Raw genomic sequence first — 24,756 nt, 5'->3', positions numbered from 1 at the left:
GAGGTTAAATACCACAAACATTAACAATGCATAACACAATCACTTTCACCCCTTTCCTCTGTTGCCCTAAAATCCCACACTGGTTGCCCCATATGGCCAAACATCCATGCATCAAACCCACATTCCGCTGTGAGTTAAATTGGTTGTAAATTAATTCCTGTGCCCTCATTTTCTCAATTTTGTCTCCCTCCCAAACATGGACATTGTATAATATTTTGCAATGACCCCTATTACACTGACAGACAACACACAGTGGACCCAAATACACAAGAATTTCAAACCACACACACATTTCATTGTGACCATTGTCACCACTGTCCAAAATGGAGGGTACCCGGCGGATGCTGACGTACTCCCACTGCCAGCAAATTCTGCGAGGTGGGAAAAACAGGACCTGGGGACCAAAGGCTGCGTCACCCTAGTGCACATTTAAGAAAATATTTTTGCTAAACATTAACGCCAAGTAATCTATTCTTCTCCACAGACATGGACCACTTGAAAATCATTTACTAACAATACCTGTGAGGATGTGTTACAATTGTATAAAAAAGAGATAAATGTATTCCCACAAGCATTCCTGTGACACAATAAAGCAGACCGCGGCCTGTTACACACCAGCAGTCTTTCTTCCAGTGCTACTTGCCCCGCCCCTTCATTGGCACAGACCAACCAGAAATGCCCTTGCGCTGCTCCACAATGTGCGTCCACATGCCTGAAGGGCGCATGGTTGACCCAGCACCTACATTTTTCAAAGGCACCTTTCAGGCACCCAGAAGTTACATTTTGTGATAGAAACGGTAGTAGTACTGTAAATATCAAAACAGGGTTTGTGTCAGTCTGTGATTTGTTAACAGTCCCTGTCATGTCCTTGTTACTAAGGGATCACAAACATGGTATGTGTGTGTGTGTTGTTACATTTTATTAACTTTCTCAAAAGTTGAGTTCTTAGGTTGTCCCAAAGTGCCAGTTTAATATCTGTTTTAGATAAAAGTATAACATTTTGTAAATAAACAGGGAACCTAGAATAAGGGTTCTCTGTAGTTCCATACCGTTCAGGAGAGGCTGTCCTTCGTGCACGTTCCTGTAGACAGTGGTGTGGTAAACATCCTTCAGGAAGCCTGTTGTGCATAGCGTCGTCCCACCAGAGGCCTCGGCTGGAGCCTGAAAAGCAACACACACATTTCATTTAATACTTGCAAGGGCCGCGGCTCAGAGACATTCCCCTTGGCATTAACCCACCTTCCCCACCACTGGCACAAACAACTCTTTGTTTCTAATGGCCTCAATTAGAAATCGCAGGGCAGGGAGGTTCAACTTTCTGATAACGGGAATGGAAGGAACAAATCCCTCTTGTCCGGCGAGACCTAAATACTGCAAGGTCTGTCTTCCAGCGATTGAAGATTTGAACTTCCTAGTCATCGGGCCCTAAGTGGAATTACAAGGGGACTAAACGCATTCCTCGCAGCAGAAATAAGCGCCGCGGAAGCGCTATCGCTTACTTCTTTGGCGCAGGCACACCAGGCCTATAAGAGGAGACGCAACCACTCCAAAGGCTTAAGCGTTTGCAGGTGGCGCTTGCTTTGTGATGGTTTGTGTAAGGTGAATTTGGTTTTCCAAGCAATAATCCAGATGTACTTTTAAAATTGCGGCCCACACAATTTCACGCGAAATGTAATTACGTGTTCCTTGGCCTGCTCTAAGATGTCTGGGCAAGGCTCCAGGCCCTCCTTAATGTGGAGCTGAAACTCCTTCCTGCAGCCGGAGGCGTGAGAGCCACAGGTGAGCGTTCTCACTACCACCCTTGAACACCACTGCTGCGTGCGCAGGTTTGCGCCCGCCTCAAGGTGGCGCCATGCGGCACGCATGGGCAGTTGCCTGCTGACAGACCCGTCCACAGGACAAATAGCTTTCCATGGTGTAGCGCTCATTATTATGGCAGGTGCAGTGGCACTGGGGTTCAGGGAGTGTCAGGGGGGCTCCGTACCCCAATATAACTCTGTTTTAGTACCCAGCTGTGAGGAGTGGAGTCCAGTTTCATACCTGCTAATAACATGAAGAAAAATCTTACTGTGTGTGGAGGGGGGCGGGGTCTCGTACGAGAAGGATCTAAAAAGCACTTTTGCTCCCACCCCACCCCAAGCCCCTTCCTAAAAAAAAAAAAAAAAAAAAAGCTTGCGGAAACTGGGGTGTTTTCGCATCCCTTAATCAGTCAGCAGTAAGTCCCCTCATATGGTGTTCAGCTCGTTTTCCCTGCCACTGTGTAATATCGGCTCCTCGCCGGGTGACCAGGTGATGGGAGCCGATATCGTGTGTCACACGGCGGCACCGCGTGAATTGTTAGATATGCAGTGTCCTCGTTTGCACACAGCCTTGGCAGGCTTGGTACGGTACTGCCTAAAATCGAACATGTGCGCAAGTGTCATCTCTAAACCACGCACATCAAAGACAGACAGGTGCATATTACTGTGTGCTTCTGGGAGCTGAACCCTGGCTGCGGAGCCTGTAACAAAGCTCACTTCCTGGCAATGCCTCGGGTTTTACTGGAGGCTGATGAGCATAAAGCAGCCTCTGTTAAAATGCAAAATGAAACACTAACACAAACTGACAAACGTCACATGACTGCAAACGAGATTTCAGAGGCGCTGGCCTCCTTTGCCCTCCTGCGGTGTCACACGTGAAACCCAATCCATCAATTCACTCATAACAAATTTAAGAGGGACCCTTCGAGCTCACGTCACGGTTCAACAAACGCGTCATATTTACAAATTTCCCAATTATGTATTTTTTACTCCGAATACCTTTACCCTCTATTTCGTCAAAAAAAACACAAGAGTTCTCTCTCCATCCGAGAACACTGAATTCCACCCTCAGCCCTTTTTTAACTGAACACCATACGTTTGAAAGTTAAACGGGTGGGCGTTTTGCTCCTTCTGCCAGACCAGGCAGAAGGGCAAAATAAGTTTACAACGTGAAAAGCTTTAGCAAGATTAGCATTACATAAAATTTGGATCAGGACAGAGAAGGCATATTTATTGTACTTTGGAAATATGTTTTGGAAACAAGTGAGACAAGACGTCATGAGCGTGGTGTTGCTCCTGAGTGGACATCTCTGTTACCACCGGAGAGAAACGGTATCTCTTATCGGTGTTAAGAGTTCATGCTCTCTCTGGAGCAGTGTGAATAGAAATTACAATATGGCGGTGCTACATTTCCAAAAGCGTTCTGCTTCTAATTAAGACAAGTACTGTCGGGCGGTTTCAAGGTAGGGGAGACATGGAGTGGGCGCAAACAGAAGCTCCATTGTGATAAATCCGAACGGTTTCTGGGTGGGCAGGTCAGGTGAGGGGATGGATTATAAACCCGGGATGAGGGGCCTGGGAATCCTTTAGCCTGTGCATGAAGCTACACACTACGCCATTGTAAACCAGAAACAATAGCCTCTGAAACAAAGCCTCGAGCCTAACGAATCAGAGGCCGCCCCGGTTGCTTCAGACCCCTCCCCCTCCGGAGTACAGGCATTCACGGGCGCCAGGCCTCGTGCACGTTCCCATGCACGGCCCATTGTCAACTCTCGCCCTGCAGTTTACAGCCAGAAGCGTCACTACAATTTACAGCAGGACATGACCTCATGATACTGGTGTGTGTTTTACTGAAAGGCGAAACAACTCTGTGTGCTTTCTTATTTACAGTGTTTACTGTGGGAAGGGTGTGTGAAACTGGGGATGACTGTAGGCAAATCGGCAAAAAATGTGAATGATAAACACCAGACGTACTAATAAAGTCAGAACAGGTGGGTTGGGCACGGAAGGGGAAATAGTTCCAGTCTCCATCAACTGAAGAGAAATAACAAGAGAGGATAACAAAATTAATCACAACTTGGAGCAAAATCATATAACACAAATTCACCTTTTCCTCTATTAGGTGTAAAAAAAAATATTAGAATCACCCCAGAGTGAGGAACACCACAGGGTTTAAAATACACTTCTCACTCTCACCGATTCGTCAGTGACCTGCTATCCTTCAAATTTAAAATTCAGATACTTAGGGACAGCAATATGAACACACCCGCCTTAGGAATTGTAGCACTGATTTTCAAACCAGTACGATGAACTTCTGCACTGAACTCAGCAGCATAAAAGGTGCAGTGCATTTCGAGCCTTCTCCTATCATCACGCCTAGAAAAACACCCTGACTCAAGTCCATTGACAGGTTCAACCTAAACACAAACACTCTATCCATCGTTCAGATAGGGCCTGTCACCCCCATAGGAAAGCAATCAGCAAACAGCCTCATCACTATTAGGCACATTACACCAGGTATTCAAACTACTGGAAAACAAACAACCTCACTTTCCAAGCAAAACTAGACCAAACACGTGGTCCCAAAGCAAATCGAATCACCTAAAAAAAAAAGATTGCTAAAAAACTTACAATCAGGGTCCAGGCTATGAGCCTGGCAGAATCTTTCAAAAACTCTGATAAGAGGGACAACATCGCGATGGCGGGATCCGGCCACAGGTGGGGATGATACCTGGCCCGGGGAGGGGCACACCAAATGTATTTTCTGCTCGGTGACAATTTTTCAAATTTGTGTGCTTTCCCGGTTGCCCAGAAAACCGCGCTTGGTGCCCATCGGCTACCAGGGGTTAGAGGGGTCACCTGAGCGGTGGGAAAGGGCACAGGAAGGGACATTTAAGCCATAGGTTTGAGCATCCACATTGCTTCCTGGTTTGTTGTGCCCGTCAACCGCCGAAATAACTTGCTGCCCTGCACACAAGCTTCTCTCACAAAGATAGTTTGCACCTATCCACACAGGGTAGTAAAATAGTTGTGGAATCATTGGAGGCTTTTGCAAGCGCAACATTTTTCTCATCCATAGGGTGGGTAGATGTACAGGAGAGGCCCGGCTGGTCAGTTAACCAAACCAGCCTGTTAAGGAGACAGACTTAGGTTTGGCCACAAAGGTAGCAGACACCTTGGAACAAGAAGGCAGTCACATTCTGGATACATTTGGCTTCAAACCTTTGATCAAAATGGGGCAGAAGTACTACCGCCTGTAAGGCAGGGCCAGGTATATGCGCTAAAGCAATTGTCCTTGGCTCTCCGGCTACTCTATGATACTGCCCTGGAGATTGTGGGGAGTTGGAGCATGCGCCTGTGGATAAGACCTGGCCCGGTTACCAGGTCCTTCTCCTGCAGGGTGCAGGGAGGATCGCTCTTTGGGTTGCACTGGCATGGATGTTTAAGGGTCTCAGCTGACTGTGTGAGGGAGTAGGGGAGTTCGCATTATAAAAATGATATCTGGGGTCTTGGTGGCTAGCACTTGGGCTCCCAAGTCAATTAGCCAGTGCTTTGGTGGCCAAACATGACTTCAACAATGTGGTTAGATGATTCCAATGCATGAATGTTCTCCAACTGTTTTCCATTTGAAAAGTAAAAGTATGCACACTGTATGATAGCAATCAAATGTTTTAATGCTATTGTGTAGTGTAATAAATACGGCTTGAGAACTGTTTTCCCAAACGCAAAATCTGATTGACTCAGGTCAATTCTTTGCCTTTCTCTGTAGAGGGTGGTCTATAATGCAGGCCCCAGGGTTTCGCACAACTGCCACGGGCATTGGTGCGGTCCCCTACCTGTAACCTGTCACTCCAACCCTAACATACGTGACCTTTAGAAAGAAAGTGAAAACACACCATGCAGGAAGGCCTTCAGTCTCTAGTTCCAAGCCCCAGAATCACAACAACCTAAGACTGATGTTCAACTGTGCATGATGCTGCAAATGCGTGTGTACCAACTGCATTGCCACACAAGTAAGTTCTCTCGAAAAGCTTTTGGGTGCATTCACTATCAAGGAACAACGAAACAAGAACTAATCAGAAAGGACCCAACCAATGACAACACACTAACTTCTACCACAGCATCATTTTGTAGAGAAGTGATGGTTGTGGTATCACCTCACTGCTAAAGGAGTCTTAATATTATTGCACAGGAACGTGCTTGTGAGCCCAGCTGAAAGTTTGCACCATGGACTGTTAGGCTGTGTATCACTTTTTAGTGGACACATACCACATGCTAACCAACCAAGATTATCACTCAACAGGTTCTGTAAGAAACTACATTTGAGTACAAGCAACTTTGTTGTTTATATAATTATTTCCACAAGTCACAGCAAATCAAAGTACAGAGGTAAATATCTGTGTTTAAACGTCCCAGCCAACTCTTAAAATAAAAGTGGCTTCTTAAACGCTATTTTGCAGAGAGAACCATGCTACTGATATCAGAAAAGAAAAGGTTCAATGACCCTTAAGCATTTTCAAAAACTCTTTTTTCAGAGACAGCCAAGTGTATGTCCAGAAGTGCAGATATTTTGCGGGCGTTGGAAAGAATCCACTGCGGGTATTCCCGCCACCAATAGGTGGTAGCAATCTCTGCCCCCACCAGCTCAACACCAACAGCCCCAACATTCCCCACGCATGGGTTCAAGGTAGCAGTTCAACCACACATGCCCAAAACTTAAATCGTGGGACTACAGGTGTTCGGGGGACCAAATAAATCCCAGGAAAGTGTAATTGTTCATTGTTTTACCATTGCACAGGAGGCCGGCAACTGATACCATGATCTGGCAATGCATTACAAGACCGACACAGACTGAAAGAAAAATGCTACAAAGAGGATCAATTAAAGGATTGAGAAAAGTGTGTGTGCGCACACGTACAGAGAGGATGGTATGTTTGAGTAAGTCATGAACCTCTGCTAATTCATGTGGACTTTCTCCTCACGTAATAACCAATACAAAATAATTAAAAATCTAAAAACCTAAAAAAGGCACCTACAATCTATATCTTCGGAACACAGACGTTGTAGCCTATATTTTTTTAAATACATGGGATTTCAGATTTGAGTTAATTTGTAACTGATTTTATACTCCGCCCTTTCACCTTGTTACGTCTTTTGACTTAAAAATGAGTGGAGCCCTAAAACTCTCAGCCTATACCTCCAAAGTGACTTCCAGCCTGGTGTCTGTAAGCACTACATGGGATAGAATCCACATTCACCAACATAAGGAAGGAATTGCACGTATCCTCGGATCACAGTTATGCATACACCCTACTGCTTCTCGGCCGCTCCGGGCCTTTTAATAATGCTGACGACAAGGTTTTCCTGAAAAACCTTTGATAATGTGATGGATTGGAAGACACTGTCCTTTATTTGGTTGTCTGGCTTCCTGGAGATTGGGAAATGGTAGGTTAATTTAAGCACTTTCTTCTCAAAATCCACTTCAATTCACAGTCGCATCCCCAAAGGATCTACACTGCGAGAGGTCATGCTCAATGCAAACACAGTAACCCTCTGGTTCAAATCCTCAAATACTTGAACATTAGGGACCATACAAATGCTCACAAAATTCAGCTAGTGGTTAAACTACATTAGGGGTTACGGTATAAGCCGCAACTCATGCATACCTGCAAAAACATTGGATGAACCAAAACAAACACTGCTCAAATTTAACTCAAGCTGAGGACTAGCTCCTTACTTCTACTGGCATGCTTGCTTTTCATTGTGACTGACTTGTATCTACAGGATCCCAACCCAAAGCCACAGGTTGGCTTTTAATTTTACAGCGTCCTGCCCCGCTGATGTCAATGCAATGATTAAGTGTGTCCTTCACAATCTGCATTTACTCATAGTCATATTCTTTCCTTCATAACCATTCAGCACTAGGTCACCCTCCTCCCAGCTGTGACATCATAAATGTTTGATTATTGCAACTATATACACATCTGGATGCCAGTGAATATCACCTACAAACTGTAAATGATGCTAAACCACATGACACAGCCCATTGTAAAGTTATGATATTCTTTCGCGTCACTCCGGCACAGATGGCCAAACTTTAGCTTCAAATAAGTTCAAACTTCAAAACCCTATGTTTGTTCCAGGATACTTTATATGATATACTGATAAATGCTTCTCCAAATGCTGCCTGCAATATCTACCAATCAGAAGCCTAGTTAGTGAGACCCCCCACTGACCTGGCTCAACATTCATCCTGCCAAATACAAATGTTTCATGGGAGAGATCAACACTGGAGCTTCAACTCCTTGAACCTCTTATGCTCTCGATCTCAAGCTTGGATGTAATTTCCAACTTCTGTATAGACCGAAAACCACCTTTTACCAAGCTGTGTCCACGTGTTCTCTGGAAATCCACTGCAGGGTCAATCCTTGTCCATTAAAGCCACAACGCTCAAGGAACCCAATTAGACCGATATTCCTTTTCACCTTCCCTGAAGGCGAAGCGTTTAAAAAAAGCAACATAACAGCATCAGAGCTGCGCAAATTAAAAGTAAATAAATGATATATAAATTTTGAGTTATGTTGAATTTAAGGCCATGCATTGACCCTAAGGGGAACACTGTACTCGACCAGTTGATCGAAACAGACAGTATGAGGTCTGATCTGTTGGGAATTCACAGTTTTCATATACAGGCCTTATATTTAAAATAATTTGATTAAATCATCTCCTTTAATATTGAATGTTGAGAGATGGCCAGCTGAAAGGAGACAGATGAAGTATAAAAGACCCACCGCTTATCATATTTAGCTTGCAGAAGGCAATCTGATCCTTCCTAATAATGAATCTCCCAAAGAACATATTTACAGAAAACATGACAGATGCTGTCATAAACACCACGCTTCTCTGAAAGGTTTGTATCTCAAGCCATCCCATCACCACTTGTGATATTGTTTGTTAAAGCAGAAAGTGAATACTGGTAGACAGGTGTCACGTGCTGAAGTTAGGTCAATAAGCTGTCCTACGCATTCTATTAATTGAACAGTTAAAAAAAGATCTCGCAGTCCAAAAGTCCCCAGAAGCACGGGGATGAGAATTGAGTTTTCTGAACGAAAATATGGCATTCGGGGCAGAATATTAACGAATCCCATGGGGGTCAGACATCTTTAAATTCATGCATGAAAACAGAGGTGTCTGCAACAAAAAGTGAGTCAACTTCCCGGGCCAGCGACTGACACCTCATCTAGGGCAGTTTTTTTTCTTCCAAATACTGCCTCAGCTATTCCTGTACAACATTCCGGACAGGCACATACATAATGAAGTCTTGCGTTTGATGGTGGAATGGACCCTGGGTGGCGTATCAAGGGATTCAAAATAGAAGTTGTGAAGAACAATGGACAGTGCCCCTGTAGACGAGGTAGTATATATTCAGTGAGCCACATATTGATGGATTGTACATTCCTCATGGCAGAAAGGAAAAAAATACTCCGTCCTATATTTTAAAAATATGGGATTAAAATGAGGGAAATGGGCCTGGATTTGATACATGACTTTAGGTTCCGAGATGTAGTGATAGCCATTGGCCAGTATTTGTGTAAAATCTTAAAGACACCGGCGATTTTACCACTTTCTCAGGATTTTAAAATAATGTTGGCATGGGTCTGTTTTTTACTTAGTAAGGAAACCCAGATTGCAATGAGAGGATCTCCAAATAGGAATATGCAAGAAGAGTGGTAGTGGGTCTTAAATTGAAGCAAGATTAAGAGAGACAATTGAAGTTGTTATATAAGCTGCTATATATTTTGCACTTTATACAAGACGATAGGCATAATATGAATTGTTTGTCATAGGCAAACATTTTACCATGTTGTTTAATTGAGCAAACTGTTGTTTTAGGCAATTTAAAAGAATATCATCCATTTGTTTATGAATTGTGAGTATATTTCTATAAGAATTTATATCTTGGAAAGAAAGTATTTTGACTGACTGCCCTCGGCTATTCTGTTTTTTTTCTTTCACAGTCAGTTTGTTGCCAGGCTGAAAAAGCACACAAGTGCTTCATTTTTATTTTAAAAATAACTTGTTATGAGAGAAATGAAAGCTTTTATGCTTTCCACCAAGGAGAAAGATTCTGAAATTAGCAAACAAGCTACAAAAGCTAAGGCAACAAATGTTAGCACTGCACTTGACCTGGAGGAAGGTTTGCAGCGGTTAATACAACAAGGAAAATAGAAGGACTACAGTGGCAAATACAACCAGCAACACTGACGAAGGATTACAGTGTGGCATACGTTTGTGGGGGACACTCGTAATGAAAATAAACTGGTCGATCCAACGTCGTGAATTAAGCAGGATGTGATTAAACCAATGGTACAATTCATCACGAAAAGTATGTAAATGCTGGACAATATTTGTCAGGTGTCGTTTTTGAAGAAAATATTTCTACATAGCATTTTTCCACACCAAAAATATAATTTCTTTAAAAATCAACACATAACATAAAGCATTAACATACGTATTTTTTTTAAATCGCACTTTGAATAAGCATTTGCTTATAAAGTGGAACATGTGGTTTGTAGAGGAGGAAACATTTTCAAAATGACTTCTGCATCACCACATAGTGAACAATGCACATCATGATCTGCAATGGAAGCACTTCCAAGGCGATGGGATTATAGTCAATAGCGCCAGGTGACAGATATTTACTGAAGCCCACTGTATATGTTTTTTAAAAGAGCAATGCAGTGCTTAATTGGTAAAAGACGAAGTGCCAGGGCCCTTCCCGGAAGGCCACTGCGGCCTACACCACCCATACCCTGCCAGCACTGACAATGGTAGTACCAACAGGACACCTAACTATAGCACTCCTACAAGTGTGACAATTCAGGCCACACGCAGCTATAATAACGGCACGAGAGGCTAGTATTATTAATTTTCAATGTATATTGACTTAATAAACACGGTTGTGCTGATCTCAAAATTTAAAAAAGATCATGCGCCACCGAGTGGAGGACTGTCACTATAGCCGGCGCTGACAATTAAGTGCCGGTGACGAGCATCGGACACCACCAGCACAAATTAAGCACTGTAGCAATGACAACAGCTCTGCAAAGTCAAGCCAGACCAAAGTCAGCAAGCAGTAAATGTCTGCTGAAATAAGTCTGCTGTGAAGGGATTGCACTAGTGAGCAGCGCATGTCTACACTATCACAGGCTGTTAGGAGAGGTCCCGGGAGCGACCAGCGCAAGCCCCATGCACCACAGGATACTACCAGGTGCCAAGAGAGCAAGCGGTACACTCCTGCATTACCACAGGGAGTTGCTAGGTGCCCCAAGAGTAGCAACACAAACCTGCAACACCACAGGCAGGTTAATAGGTGCCCCAAGAGTGAAAGGAGCAGAAAAAACATTACAATGGTGCTACAAAGTAGCTGTCATATAATCTGGAAAACATTTAATAAACTCGACAGTACTTCTATTAGCAAGTGTATTGCTCTGAAGACAAGTGCATTTTTAAAAATAAAAATAGTGAGAAAAACTCTGACAGACAGTGGCTTACAAAGCACTACACATCTCCTACAATTTTCACACATCTCTTTTAAAAATGTATGTTCTGCAGAAAAAATGTAAATGCCCCTTTTGATGTGACTTTACTTTATAAGGGTCAAGACATAAACTTCTGCAGTTATCAAATCTTCTTGCTCTGTTTCATTAAGAGACTAGAGAAGTAACTAACAGGTTGGCCACAAAAGCATGCAAATAAATGACTTTGAAAAAATGTGTTTATGAGAAGCATTCTATTGGTTTTTAATAAAATAATGCCCAATCATAACTTGTTTTAATGCTGTTATTTATTCACATAATATTTTTATACCTCATTAATTTGTACTCTGCATTGGTCCATTTACTTGTAATGTGATCCTTTGTCAATATCAATGTAGTGGGTTCCTTGTCCCTTCCCATGTCTTACCCATCGCTTCTATGTTAGTCCATTATTATGTTGGAAGAATTCTATTTAAATCTTTCAATAATTTACCTCTTGATTCTTGCTGACACAAGCTTTACCCCTAAAGCTGGTAAGCCTGTGTATTTTCAAGGCTGATGTCCATACATCTATTTGTCTAGTAAAAATGGTGGTGAACTGATCTCATGTGGTCTGGACCAAGTTAATTTTGTGGTCTGTAACGAATTACCTATGCCAGCTGAACCCATTGCGTTCATCTTGGGGCCATACCATGTTTGTACAGGGCGTATGGCACAAACTCTGATTTTCAGCATGCCCTTTTCCCTGCATACATTGGGTACAATGCCTGGCATAATACATAGCATATCATTTGTCTAGCGTCCCTGCCCCAGTACCCGCTGGGCACATCCTCAGTGTCTGCTGGCTCTATGGCCAGGCCCAGTATCCAAGGGCCCATCGTCATCTGGACAGTCTACAGCTGTGATAAACACGAGCTGGCATAGATTATAGTCTTTAGCTTTACCCAGTACACTGGATCCCTAACTACACTGTCTGCTGGGCAAGGGATGTGATTATGTACAGTACCTGTGTATCCACATCCTGCTACGCAAGACTGTACCCCAAATGCACAGGAGGGGGTCTACAGCCATTCCCATGAGACCGATCATGCTTAACTTACTTAGCTTACCTTGCAATCTCATAGCCAAAGTATTTTTTTGCCAAAACAAGGATTGCAAACCAATAGATCTCTGGACCACCTAATGGCTGCAGCACTAAAAATGATAAGCTTTTCTCAACTAATTATATTAAAAGTTGAGATTCACATTTCAGTTTTGGAATCAGTTTACATACCCAACCAAAGAGATATTGCTAAATTGTTTTGACTTCATTGTTTCAAATCTGCAGATCTACACAGGCCAATCAAAGGATCTAAGCCAAAAAATTGTTAATTCCACTCAGCAGATTTTTTAGTTTTTGCCCACAGACAGCTTTTGCTGACTGATCTTCAAAGAACTATTGTCTACAATGTCAATACTTAGAATGGGATTTGGTTCAGCCCATTGCTTATCATTTGTCGGCTTTCTTGTCACTTTTATTTGTTTGTTTCATTTTCAATGGCATTCCTTCCTCTTCTTGTTTTTATCCATTGTCCAGAGCATAGCTTCTTTACCATTCTTTTGAGTGGACAAATTGCATGTCCCACTGCTTACATTCAAGGAATATCTTCCAAGGTCTTGCTTCCCAGACAGATTTCAGCTGTCGACTTGAAAAAGAGCTCTTACGACCATATTCAAAACTATAAATGCTTACCATTGGTTGGCTTTACTGTCACTCTCAATTGCTTGTTTCTTTTTAAGTGGCTTGCTATCATTAACTTTTGTTTGTTCCTAATGTGGATCATAGTCTCTTTATCATCCTTTAGTTTGGATGATTTGTACTCTTTCACAGCTGACATTCGGGGAACTACTTTTTTCACCACACTCCATGAGTGTATGGGTTTTCAATCTCTCTCTTTCGTGTGCTGCTGCCTCGCTCCCAAAAACCTCCCTCTTGCTCTCTGTAGTCTTCCTTCATCTCTACCCAAGCTTATCTTTTGCTTTCACCACAACCTCCTAGGCTTTTTATCTGGCCTAAAGCACCTCTGTTTTACCTTGCCTCCTGCACAACTCTCCATTGTTCTCTCCACCACCTCCTCTATTGTCATGCCCAAATCCAAAAAGGGCTTCTGGGCAACTAAAATTATTTTTTTATTTACTAATCCAAATGGTATTTGCCGTTTTGGATGGATAAATCTACAAGAAAATGTACTTGTATCATCCCGTATGGCAGGTACACATCATAACACAGAGGCGCCTAAAGAACAACGTGCCAGAACCAGCTGCATCATTGCAGTTTTCCCCCTCCTATTCTTGGTGATGTCACACAGTATCTGTAAATATCCATGGGCTTTCTAGTGAAGCTGCAAACCATCAGCACAAAGCATTGGTGAAAGTCAATAGGTTAAAAGGTGAAAACTATTGGCTTTGCCAAAGATTGTTCCTTTTGCTTTCAGTACTCCATGGAAGTGCATGCAGCTTCTCGATCTCTTCCCCACTGTGCTGCTTCCGCCTCACAATCTTGGTGTTTCTCCCCCACTCAGCTCGTCTATCGCTTCCCTCGCTCATTTCCATCCTGCTCAGTTTTTTATTACTATGCCTCCTGCACCCTAAAGTTCTTACAAAGCTCCCCTGCCTCTCCCCCTCACTGTTGCTTTAGTCAGCTAGGCATTCTTAAATCCCCCCCCCCCCCCATTACTCACTCTTCTGCCCCATGTTCAAATTTGTCTTTTCTTTAAGTGGGCCCAACAGGTGCAGTGCTCTTCCAGGTCCCTCATTTCTTCACAATGAATTTTCGGGCACTCCATTAAAAAAATGTTCTATTTACTACTGCAAGATGGGTATCCACTATCTTGGAATGGTAAATTGAAAAACAAAATAAAGATGACTCATGCACACCTACAGGTCATCATGCTGGGGCTAGCAATACATGAAAAACTTCTTGGCAACGTATCATCATACATACAATATGAAGGCATAGTGATCCATACCAGTGTATATATGATGGGTTAGTCCATTCTGAACAGCATCGACAAGCATTGGCAAAACCAAAATATTGCCTACCCCCTTTCAAAGACTAAACCTATCGGCATTGCCTTTGCGTGAGATGTAGTGCAAAGGTGAAACTACTATGGCGAGAAAAGCAGCTTTTGAAGCACTCTTATGTCTTCCTCATCCCATGCCCAATCGGCACAAAATTTTATAGAATAAGCCTTTAATGCAGATATGTTTTTCTATACCCACTGGTGGGTCACCAGCCGATTTTTGGTGGGTCACAAAAGTCCAAGCAATAAAAAAAGAAACCTTTAAATTCTTTATATGTATTGTTACATAAGACAGAGGTCACATGTCAGGCTATGCCTTCTGACAAATTGCTGCCTATTCTTTGTAACATGGGGATTGCTTTTGCAAACTCTTCCCACTTTGCAGGGAAAGAAAAGTAAAGTGAATTATGTGACAATTGAGAGTGAAAGTAAAGGCTGTAGGCTGACAATGTTTTTGTAGCACCCAACAAAATGTAAATACCTGTGAAGTGTGAACTGTACACATTCAGCAGTTAGGACAACAAAAATGAAGCACATGTTTTGCAATTCTGGAGTGTGATGAAAACAATGATTTTATTAGGATCAAGACAATTAAGACACTACTTGTTGATGAGCAAATGATAGCACAATTGTATGTCAGTGCAAATGTAGTGGATATTGCAATAGAAAATGTGCCGTCTGTCCACGAAAAAAGACCAAACAACTGTGTAGCACATATAAAGTAACAAAACATTGCATTGTTGAACGGGAAACCAATGTTGTTGGCAAGAAATAAAGTTAGCTGGGTGGCTTGAACCTCCCATCTTCTCAAAAGTGCTGCCAAAATGTCGCTGCTTGTTGAAACCGGCAAGATGCAGCAGTGAAGCCTTTCAGGTGGTTTGTGCCTGCTTTTAAACAGGTCATCTTTGCAGGGAGAAAAACAATTGCTCCTCTCAGAAGAGCACGGTTTTGCAGGGCCCTCTGAATCACTCTCGTTTGAACCATCGGGGCTGCTCAGCAGCATCAAGAAACAAGATAACCTGTTGACAGCTGAGGCGCGTTAAATAATGCAGACAGCAAAGCGCACCTAGCCCAACATGTCTGCTGCTGTTTGCCGGTGCACGCATAAATCCACTCCTGCGATCAGACAGATTGAGCTTTTCAGTGGCGAGACGGTGCACAAGAAAAGAGCTCTGAAATAATCCAATCGAACCTATATTGCAGTTAGTGCCTAGAGGGCACTATTCCTGCCGCTAGAAAACATGTAATACACTTTGTGTGCGGATAGCGAGGCTCGATGCCTTCTGCTCAATAACAGCAGATGAGCAGTCCACAATGAAAGGATCTGCTTTCTTTCTTCTCTGGTCCTCTTTGAGACTGGTGCACAGTGCCAGGCTCAGCTCCTGATTCACATGCACACCTTAGAACAGTAAATGCAACAATTTACTGCAAACTGCACAGAAGCCTGCTATGTCACCGCAAAGCATTTCCCAATGAGTTGGGGGATTTAAAAAGAAACACACACCGCACAGAAAAAATATCTAGCATACACTTAAGAGGAGAGCAGAGGCAAAAAGCATGTGCCCCACTCAGACAAAGTGAGCCCTGAGGTGTGTAGTCTGAGCAGTAGGATTAAAAGCCTATTTTCTCAAATGTTTTTCACTTCATATCAATCAACTGTGTCACATCTTTCCCTAGTACGTTTGACGTTCAGTACAGAAAAATTATGGCAAGCATCTTTGCCCACATCTGTCCACCCGGCCACAACTCAACCGGAGTTCGCTCCCAATCAAAGCCTGCATAAGAGTTCTCTATCTGCAGAACCCTTGGTTCTTGTGACAGGACATTGTGGACCTCGAAATTCTCACTGCAGATGTTTGCTAAAACTTGTCTGAGCAAAGTAAAGGGAATAGGTCCACGGACGTTCCTCAACAATAACAAGTACAGAGTAAATTAAGTAGCGCTCTATAATGCTTGCTGGGTATGAAGGTGGCTCCTCTTCTGAAAAGACTCTAATTAAAAGCAACTTATTTGTTTCCTGACCATAGTGTAGACAGACATTCGCAGAAGTTGTCAGCCAAACCACTAGGGGTCACAGTTGCAAACCCTACTTACTACTATGCATATACATTTTAGTCCGTTCGCCCAATGAATTTAGAAGCAGGGGAGAAGAGGATGGGAATTTGAGAAACGATAAAAAATGTACGTTCACTGTCAGATGGGAGAACTAAAGTCTTTAAAAAAGGACAGAAATCCAGCATTTCTGTAATTGAATGCTTCCTCTTAACGATGCGTCAGTCGCTGGATCTTGAAGCACACCAACTTGAATGCACTGCTGGTAAAACAGCTGGCCTTTGGAGTTGGCAAATTCCTAAACTCCTTCATTTTCCTAGCTAAAAGCGTTTTTTTGGACTCCAATAACATTCTGTATAATCCACAATCGTCCTTCAGGTTGCCCAAGGGCAACAAAACCACTATAACAGATGAAGATCCATTTACTCGATGCAGTTCAATTATTGTTCCAGATCATCTTCGACATCTTCAGCATATGGCACAAGGGACCAGTGAATTCCCTGGACCAACTAGGAAACTCTGCTGCGGCTACAGGCATGGCCCCATAGGGGAGTCAATCCTTTATCTCAGAATGGACAATGCTGCATTATCACTGCTATTCATCAAGCAGCATGCACCTTAACAGCACCAGGGCCAAAAATACTGAGAACTGTTATTCCATCAAGAGAACAATGTTTTTTCCTTTGGGCAGCTACACTGGAGCAAGCCCTGTATAGACACTTAAACCTCTTGGCGTGATCCACCCAGCGCTCTCCTTTATACATCACTCCAGCAACCACAAAAAATATTAACCGTCAACTCACAACATCACAAAATGTCCTCATACAGACATTCCTCTACTTCATGCATAGTTCAATTACTTCAATATAATCTTCATGGGGCCCCCACAAGAATATCAGAAGCGCAAGACTTCTAAATTAGATGACCAGACTCTGCCCAAGCTTATCATCAATTCAATTTGAATTTATAGCACATGGTTAATAAAAACAGTTGCAACATGCGAAAAGACACTGCATTAGATAAAGTGGTATGCAAAACCAATAAAACACAATTAATATCTTTCTCTACATGAATATAAAAATCAGAAGAAAAATCAATAAATGTAAAATGTATATGGATCAAACTTTGATTAAAAGACAGAATGGCTTCCAACTTCTTTTAAAAATAATAATAAAAACCGTTGCAACATGCGAAAAGACACTGCATTAGATAAAGTGGTATGCAAAACCAATAAAACACAATTAATATCTTTCTCTACATGAATATAAAAATCAGAATAAAAATCAATAAATGTAAAATTTATATGGATCAAACTTTGATTAAAAGACAGAATGGCTTCCAACTTCTTTTAAAAATGCTCCATAAATTTGACAAAATTGCAGTTTAATTGCATATATCGTCCATGTAGGCTCTGTAGCAGAGCCTGTATACAGATTCTTATGTGGAGCTGATCAATACTCTTCCACAGTAACTTCCTACAAGCATTCAGCTGAACTGGACATATACATAAAGTATGTAAAATGGTCTCTTCTTTGTAGCCATAAAGTCTGAAGTCTGAAGCTTGCATCAGATCATGTTACTTTCCTTTTGGAAACAGTCTTTTGTAGGAGTATTGCCCATCCTGTATGGAAGAAACTTCAACTTATAGCAACCCATGTATCAGCGTATAACTACTCAAGTGAGTTGATATGGGCCCTCCTTTAAGCTTCACCCACAATTGCTGTCCTGGGACCTTAACAAAGCCACAACTTACATCTGCAAAGCAGGCATGTTGAGGGTTGTTTGATCACAGGGCTTCACCATCAGAATTTCTAAAGCCAACAAGTTAGGATTTTTCTCAGTTTAGGAGTAGTAAAGTTAGGAGTCCAAACTTTACTACTCCTAAACTGAGAAAAATCCTAACTTTAAGAATGTCAGTATTCACAGAAGGCATTTAGGAGTCCTAAAGTTAGGAGTCCTAACTTTACTACTCCTAAACTGAGAAAAATCCTAACTTTAAGACTTTCGGTATTCACAGAAGGCATTTAGGAGTCCTAAAGTTAGGACTCCTAACTTCTGTGAATACCGAAATGAGTAAGTGCCTTCTGTGAATACCAAAATGAGTAAGTGCCTTCTGTGAATACCAAAATGGTAGTAAGTTTAGGATTTTGTCTTAAGTTAGTTCTGTGAATCAGGCCCTATGTCTATCAAGACAATTGCTTGCCCTTTCCAATATGCTTTTATTTTGAATTGCACACATTTGTAATGATTTTAAGTAATCATACAATAAAGTATTCACTCAAGGCCATTATCCTATAGTTGGCTGGATTTTCTTGGTGCCCATTCTTTCAAATTGAGTGAAGGAGAGCGCCTCTACAGGACTCTAGTATAGAGTTCAAAAGTAGACATTGGTTAAACAGTGGAGTAAGAATTTTTGTCCAATATTTTCCATCTTTTTCAAAAGTTTCGGACCAGAGACAATGTCTTAACTGTGTATCCTTAAAAGTGTTGTAAATTTCATCACTCATGTCAATATCAGATTCTTCAATAGTTGCTAGTGTTCCACCATTGCCATTCACTCTGACCACATGAGTAATCCAATCTTCCTCTCTGATGTTCAAGTTATTTGCTAGCTTGCTCCCAATGGCTATATTGTTCAAAAAGCCCGAAAAGCGCTTAGCATTGTTCAGGCTACAGTAGTGATATAGATGAGACCACATTTTATCTAGTTGTGCCTCCTAAATTGCTTTTATCATATAGGGATCCTAATTCTTTAACTTGCTCATGTTGAACTTATCTCTGAGTTAGATGTACTTTTTTTTGCTTCCTCTGCATTTACTTCTGTTTTTTTTGCAGTGGCAAACTTTTAGTGTCTCACACAGACCTTGCTGTGAATGTGGAACCACACTTGAGGCTCTAACACAGTGTGACATACCAAATGTTTCCATCAGGACTGTTACAAACCGCGACCATTTTTCAGGATTTATTAATTCATCAGTACTAACATTTGGTTCTTCTTTGGTGCACACCATGGATTTAGCAACTTGATTGCGAGTATTGCATTATTTCTTCTAAAACAGGGCCTTGCCTTTTTTAGCTTTTGCAGATTAAATACATGAGTGACGTATGGGTCCATCAACTTTGTAAAACTATCACTCTGGATTCGAGTGTCAATTTTAAAAGACCTCACATCATTAAACATATTCACCCTTGTTAGATTGTCAAAGTGGAAATGCAGGTTGGAACTGCAGGTAAATCGTCCTTAAACTGTCCATTTAAAATTCTTATATTCGCAGAGTGAAATAAATAAAGAAATAGTTTACCCAAGTTGCCTCTTTTTTTATTTGTCAAAGAATTTTCATCAGAAGGGATATTTCAGAGTTGATTTTGAGCTGTTACTACATAAATTTCCCCTCTAAGAGATGGAATAATTCCCTGTGGTCTATAGAAAAACAATCAGAAGATCGAACACCCTTTTTAAAGCATTTGGGTTCAACAGCCCACAATGCCTTTAGTTGCTGAAACATCACTACACTCCAAGCCACAATGTCACATTGGCAAGGCAGATCTGATTGCCTTGACCACATTTAAGTGGATGAAGCTTTGGGACAGAATACTGTGCCACGACTTTACAATGCACGGAAGCCAGACCAGGTCAGAGAACTCAGTCGGCAAGCCTTCAGCACTGCCTTCCCCTCAGACCAAGACAACAGCCAGGCCATTCCCCTCCATGAAGGCACCAGGCTCCTCCCACACGAAAGACACCATTGTTGTAAAGATAACATGAGAGAACTCCGAAGCAAGGCCTGTGCCTTCCATTCTATTTTGCAAAGGCAACTTTCTAGTAAAGTCAAGATGCCACAGAGGATACACCACACTCTACAAGTCAACTAAACAATTAAACAAGCATTGAAAAAGCCAATACTTCTCACGTTTTGGCCTATTGCTTTGATTAAAATATGTACTTTTTGTATCAACCAAAAATAAGCTCAAGGCTGTCGGAAGTCTGAAAGCGAGACCTAAAAGATGCTGTAACAGAAGAGAGGTTTGGCTGCCACATTATGGAACAACCAGATTGGATGCTTAAGACTGAGGTGATGAACATAAATGAAGGTGAACGCTTGAATTTTCAGACCACTACAGTTTTATAGAAAATATTTTGGGTCATCTGTAATACACAAACCAATCAAATTAATCTGCAACATTAACATGGACAAATCAACATATGTCCAGGAATAAAGGATTTATTACTTATGAGATTAAATATTACACCTTGAGCATTTCAAGACAAGCCATATGCCTCAAGAAACCGTCTAGAAAATTTGAAGAGAACCAGCTGTATTTAAAATGTGTATGAAAGTACTCAAGCACATGCTTAGGAGACAGCCCTGGCAACCATTCACCGCAGATGACTTGGCTCAGACCTGCCCTCCCAACCCTCTGAACCGTAATATTTGCAGTCTGAGAGCACAAAGGCAAACACTGCACGCCCCAGAAATGAAAAAGTACACCCCCACGCCTGCAAAAATGATGAAAGTTATTAATCCTGCAGGAGTTTGTTGGAGAGCCATCATCCCCTGCTGCAGGACTTCAAAGGCGAGACAGAGAAGGAGCAAATGAGGGAAAAGACCTCTTGCCAAGGAGTTTAACACCCTGTCCACATCACTAACCACCGGAAGTCACCGAACCATCTGTGTCACTTCTGCCCATCCTAGGCCTGAATTTTTATTTTGGGGCTGGTAGGTATCAGGCAAAGTGGTCCACGCATCAGCATACAGTGGACAACTGCTTTGGATAGAACAATGAGTCCACCACCTGTTCAAGCCTATATGCGCTGCTTCGTAAGAGTGAGTGCGTGCGCTTTCATTCGCAGGTGGGTTGTGGATTTTTGTAGAAAAGTGTACTATTTGTTGACTGCACTTTTCAGTCCGAGCCTATCATGTTCAGAGTAGGTCCTGTTTTAGACAAGCCATGACATAAGATAATAACCATGAACAGAAACAATTAAAATAACACCAGCGGGAGGACAGCACCGATGGTGCCAAACAAACATCTGCATGCCTTTTTCGTCCCCCACTGAAGTACTGGGAGCCCACAGTGGAGAGCACATGGAGGCAAAATCAACCATCGTAGAATGCCAGAAATACTCATACTTAAAGCTACTATGATAAGGCAACCGGCGTGTTGCACATGTGCTCTGATACCTAACAACTAACCAAAATACTTTGCAAGCCGGAAGTTAACAATTACCATTTACTTAACAAGGTAAATAGGAAATATAAAAAAAAAAGGCGAAGGCAGCAAGCAGGATAGTTACTTATTTTACGGTTACGTTTTACAACATTGTTACTTCCCATTTGTTCTCCCAGATGTGCCACTAACAAGGCAAACATAAGCCCTGTTTAAATCATTAAAATGTAAATTTTTTGAGTTTCGGAATGTTCGCTAAGTGAACAACACTGCCACTGATGTAGAATCAACTGCATGAAAAAAACACAAAATTACATTAACGCTTCAATGGGTGCAATTTTATCTGGAACTATTGTCGCTGCTTCTAATTGTGCACACTGTGAAACTAATCGCCTTTAGGCACGGACGGCCTTTGCCCAAAAGTAGGGCAAGTAACCGTGATATGGACTCCCGGGCAGTGGAATAACAACAGCCAGGGCTACTTGAAAGAGGAAGTAAAGAAACGAAAAAACAGAAAACATGAAATACAAAAGTGAAAGTGCCTTGCCGGAAAATACAGCAAAGGTAGAATAACAATTGCCAGAGCTACTTGAAAGAGAAAGTAAAGAAACAAAAAAACAGAAAACATGAAATACAAAAGTGAAAGTGCCTCGCCGGAAAATACAGCAAAGGTAGAATAACAATTGCCAGAGCTACTTGAAAGAGAAAGTAAAGAAACAAAAAAACAGAAAACATGAAATACAAAAGTGAAAGTGCCTCGCCGGAAGTCACGGCAAAAGTGGCAACATAAATCAACGAAATAAATTCACAAATGATATGATGACTAGACTGCCATCCAGGTCTGCAGTTCACAGCAAACCACAACCCCTGCTGTAGACACAAGCCTACCACGGGAAGAAAGGAAGAAAAAGACCGGGGTTGTATTTCAACCACTGATAAGATTTAAATGCCACCTTCCCATTTGCTGGCAGTCTGTGCGACAGGCATGGAAAACATGACATCCCTGGTACCGAGAGGGATTGCAAACCCCCATCTTTCATGCTCTCATAAACTCTCGATAGGATTATGGGTCTGCTTCATGCGGTCTCCGCCCTCCCCTCCCTCTGCCCCCCCCCCCCCACCCCCCTCCCTCCCTGGCTCCCTTTGTTGCAGGCACCACTCTGCGCGCCTACGAAAACTGCACTGTTTATCCATCAATCAAGGGGTTTGCATTTCAGAGGCTGACGATGACAGACAAAACGGTCCATGGGAACGGCCCCTCCGCCTCAAAGACTAACCGAACATTGCTAATTACGCTGAAACCTGGGAGGCAGCCATGCAGCGTGCACACATAGGCCGCCAGTGCAAAGATCCTAGGTTAACTTTGAAAAACTACAGTAGGCTGCTACTTATAAACTTTTAAACTGCATGCATTTTTTTAATGGGTCGAGGTAAGAAAGTTGGATGATGTTTATTGTATTAAACGATTTGGAGGGTGTCCATTTTATAGTTCTGATGGGAGGCAAGTGGGTCACTCACACTGAGCTGAGTGAGCTCTCACCATCCTCGCAACCGGATGGCCAAGCACTTTGGCTAAGCTGGCTGGAATTTTCTAGACCAGACGGTAAAGGTGCCTGAACCCTCAAAGCGCTACAGGCTCCTATGAATCGCAATACACTGCCATGCAACTCTGTAACATAACATATAAGTAGATACGGTTTGTCGGTGGTCACCTTGTATTGTATATGATCTATAGTCTACAACGGTTGGTTGCTTTCCCACTGGTGCATTTGTTCTCCCTTTTGATGGTCAGAACCTGCTCACAACATTTTGCTCAGGAACAGTTTCAGTTTAATTAAACACAGTAAAACCCCATGTGCTTCCAGAGTTTAAGTCCAGTGAAGCTTCTGGATGGAGAGCGTTAGATGGTATCAACCTCATGTAAACACCATTGGGAACAGCGCCAGCGGTTGTTGTAATGTTTCCCCTAATCCTGAAAACCCCCGGAAGAGGGTAAAGATCCATGTACACTTTGCCCTATAACCTCTCTGATAAGCAAACCGATAGGTGTTTCTAACAAAGTGGAAAGTGGACTACAGCCCAATGGGAAGGGGGCAGCCCCTCGCGCAGCCACCTCTACCTCAGTCCACAGACTCAAACTACAATCAGACTGTAATGACTTCCTGGTCGCGACCCCAGTGTCCATGGTCCTTGATACAAGCAAGCAGAAGACAGCCATAGTTAAGTTACAGTAGGCCCATCACACCACAGGGTCCTGCGGCCGCTGCACTGGTGATCGCTAGACCCCGACACAGTCCCCTACCACTAGACACTGTAGAGCTCTGAGAGAGACCCTGATCCAACCCCACCAAAACCTGCCCTCAGATTATGGCAGTCCACACCGGTATGGTACAACTCGAAACAATTAACTCTTCAGTAAGGTTGAGTCTTAAAACCTAAAGTTTCGCTGACCAAGAGTGAACAAACAAATAATATCGGCAGGCAGTTCGTATGGATAAACAGTGCACAGGGTGAGTGGATTTTGGAGAAGCAAGGTTTGTGGTATGTGCTGTGGTCATGACTGTGAAAGTGACATAGTTTTGCACTGCACTGCGTACATTGATCACAGTAAAATAAATCACATGAACAGGCTGAACGCTCTTTTGTGGTCCAAAAATAAATTTTGCTTAGCTCATAGCCGAGGGCTGCTGAAACTACCAACATATTTTCAAGAAACAAAGTTAGCGTACAATATGACCATAAACAGAACCACCAAGAAGGCTGCTGCTTGGATGAACTATGTTCTTGTATGTAACATGCAATGAATGTACCTTCAAATGCCATGCATTTACAGCTCCCAGACTTATGTACAGTCAGACTTAGCTCATATACACCCAGATAAAGTCAGCAAACTCTGCATCGAGCGTTCATAGAGCCGAGGCACACTGCCCAGCATTAAGACCTGTGACATATCTACCTACTGTACACAGATGAAGCACGGTAGTGAGCACCTGCCACCAGCTACTTGCAATGAAACCGTAAGTAGCAACGCCATGACATTAACTGAATAACAACAACAACTGCGATCCAACAGTTTTCACAAATAATTTCATTTGCATCTTGTAAGGCCATACATACGTCACTGTGCTGACTGTG

At 42.4% G+C, this 24,756-nt stretch overlaps 1 protein-coding gene across 2 annotated transcripts in view; it reads right to left on the bottom strand.

Moving 5' to 3' along the window:
* Positions 1-24,756, bottom strand: part of CDH2 (cadherin 2) — a 312,962-nt gene that overhangs the window by 280,667 nt on the left and 7,539 nt on the right. Inside the window, exons 1-2 of one of the 2 annotated variants that reach the window (XM_085605714.1) lie at positions 1,680-1,884; positions 1,050-1,161 (exon numbers count right to left, since the gene is read on the bottom strand). In XM_085605714.1, the coding sequence (XP_085461840.1) occupies positions 1,050-1,161; positions 1,680-1,865 (298 nt within the window). In that variant the 5' untranslated portion in view covers positions 1,866-1,884. Of the gene's footprint in view, positions 1-1,049; positions 1,162-1,679; positions 1,885-24,756 lie in introns of those variants that run through there. The other variant, XM_085605715.1, reaches the window with a different exon arrangement.

Source organism: Triturus cristatus, chromosome 5_1, assembly GCF_964204655.1.
Source record: "Triturus cristatus chromosome 5_1, aTriCri1.1, whole genome shotgun sequence".
Classification (NCBI taxonomy): domain Eukaryota; kingdom Metazoa; phylum Chordata; class Amphibia; order Caudata; family Salamandridae; genus Triturus; species Triturus cristatus.
The sequence above is the reverse complement of the archived record's forward strand: the minus strand, read 5'-3'. Positions and strand labels throughout refer to the sequence as shown.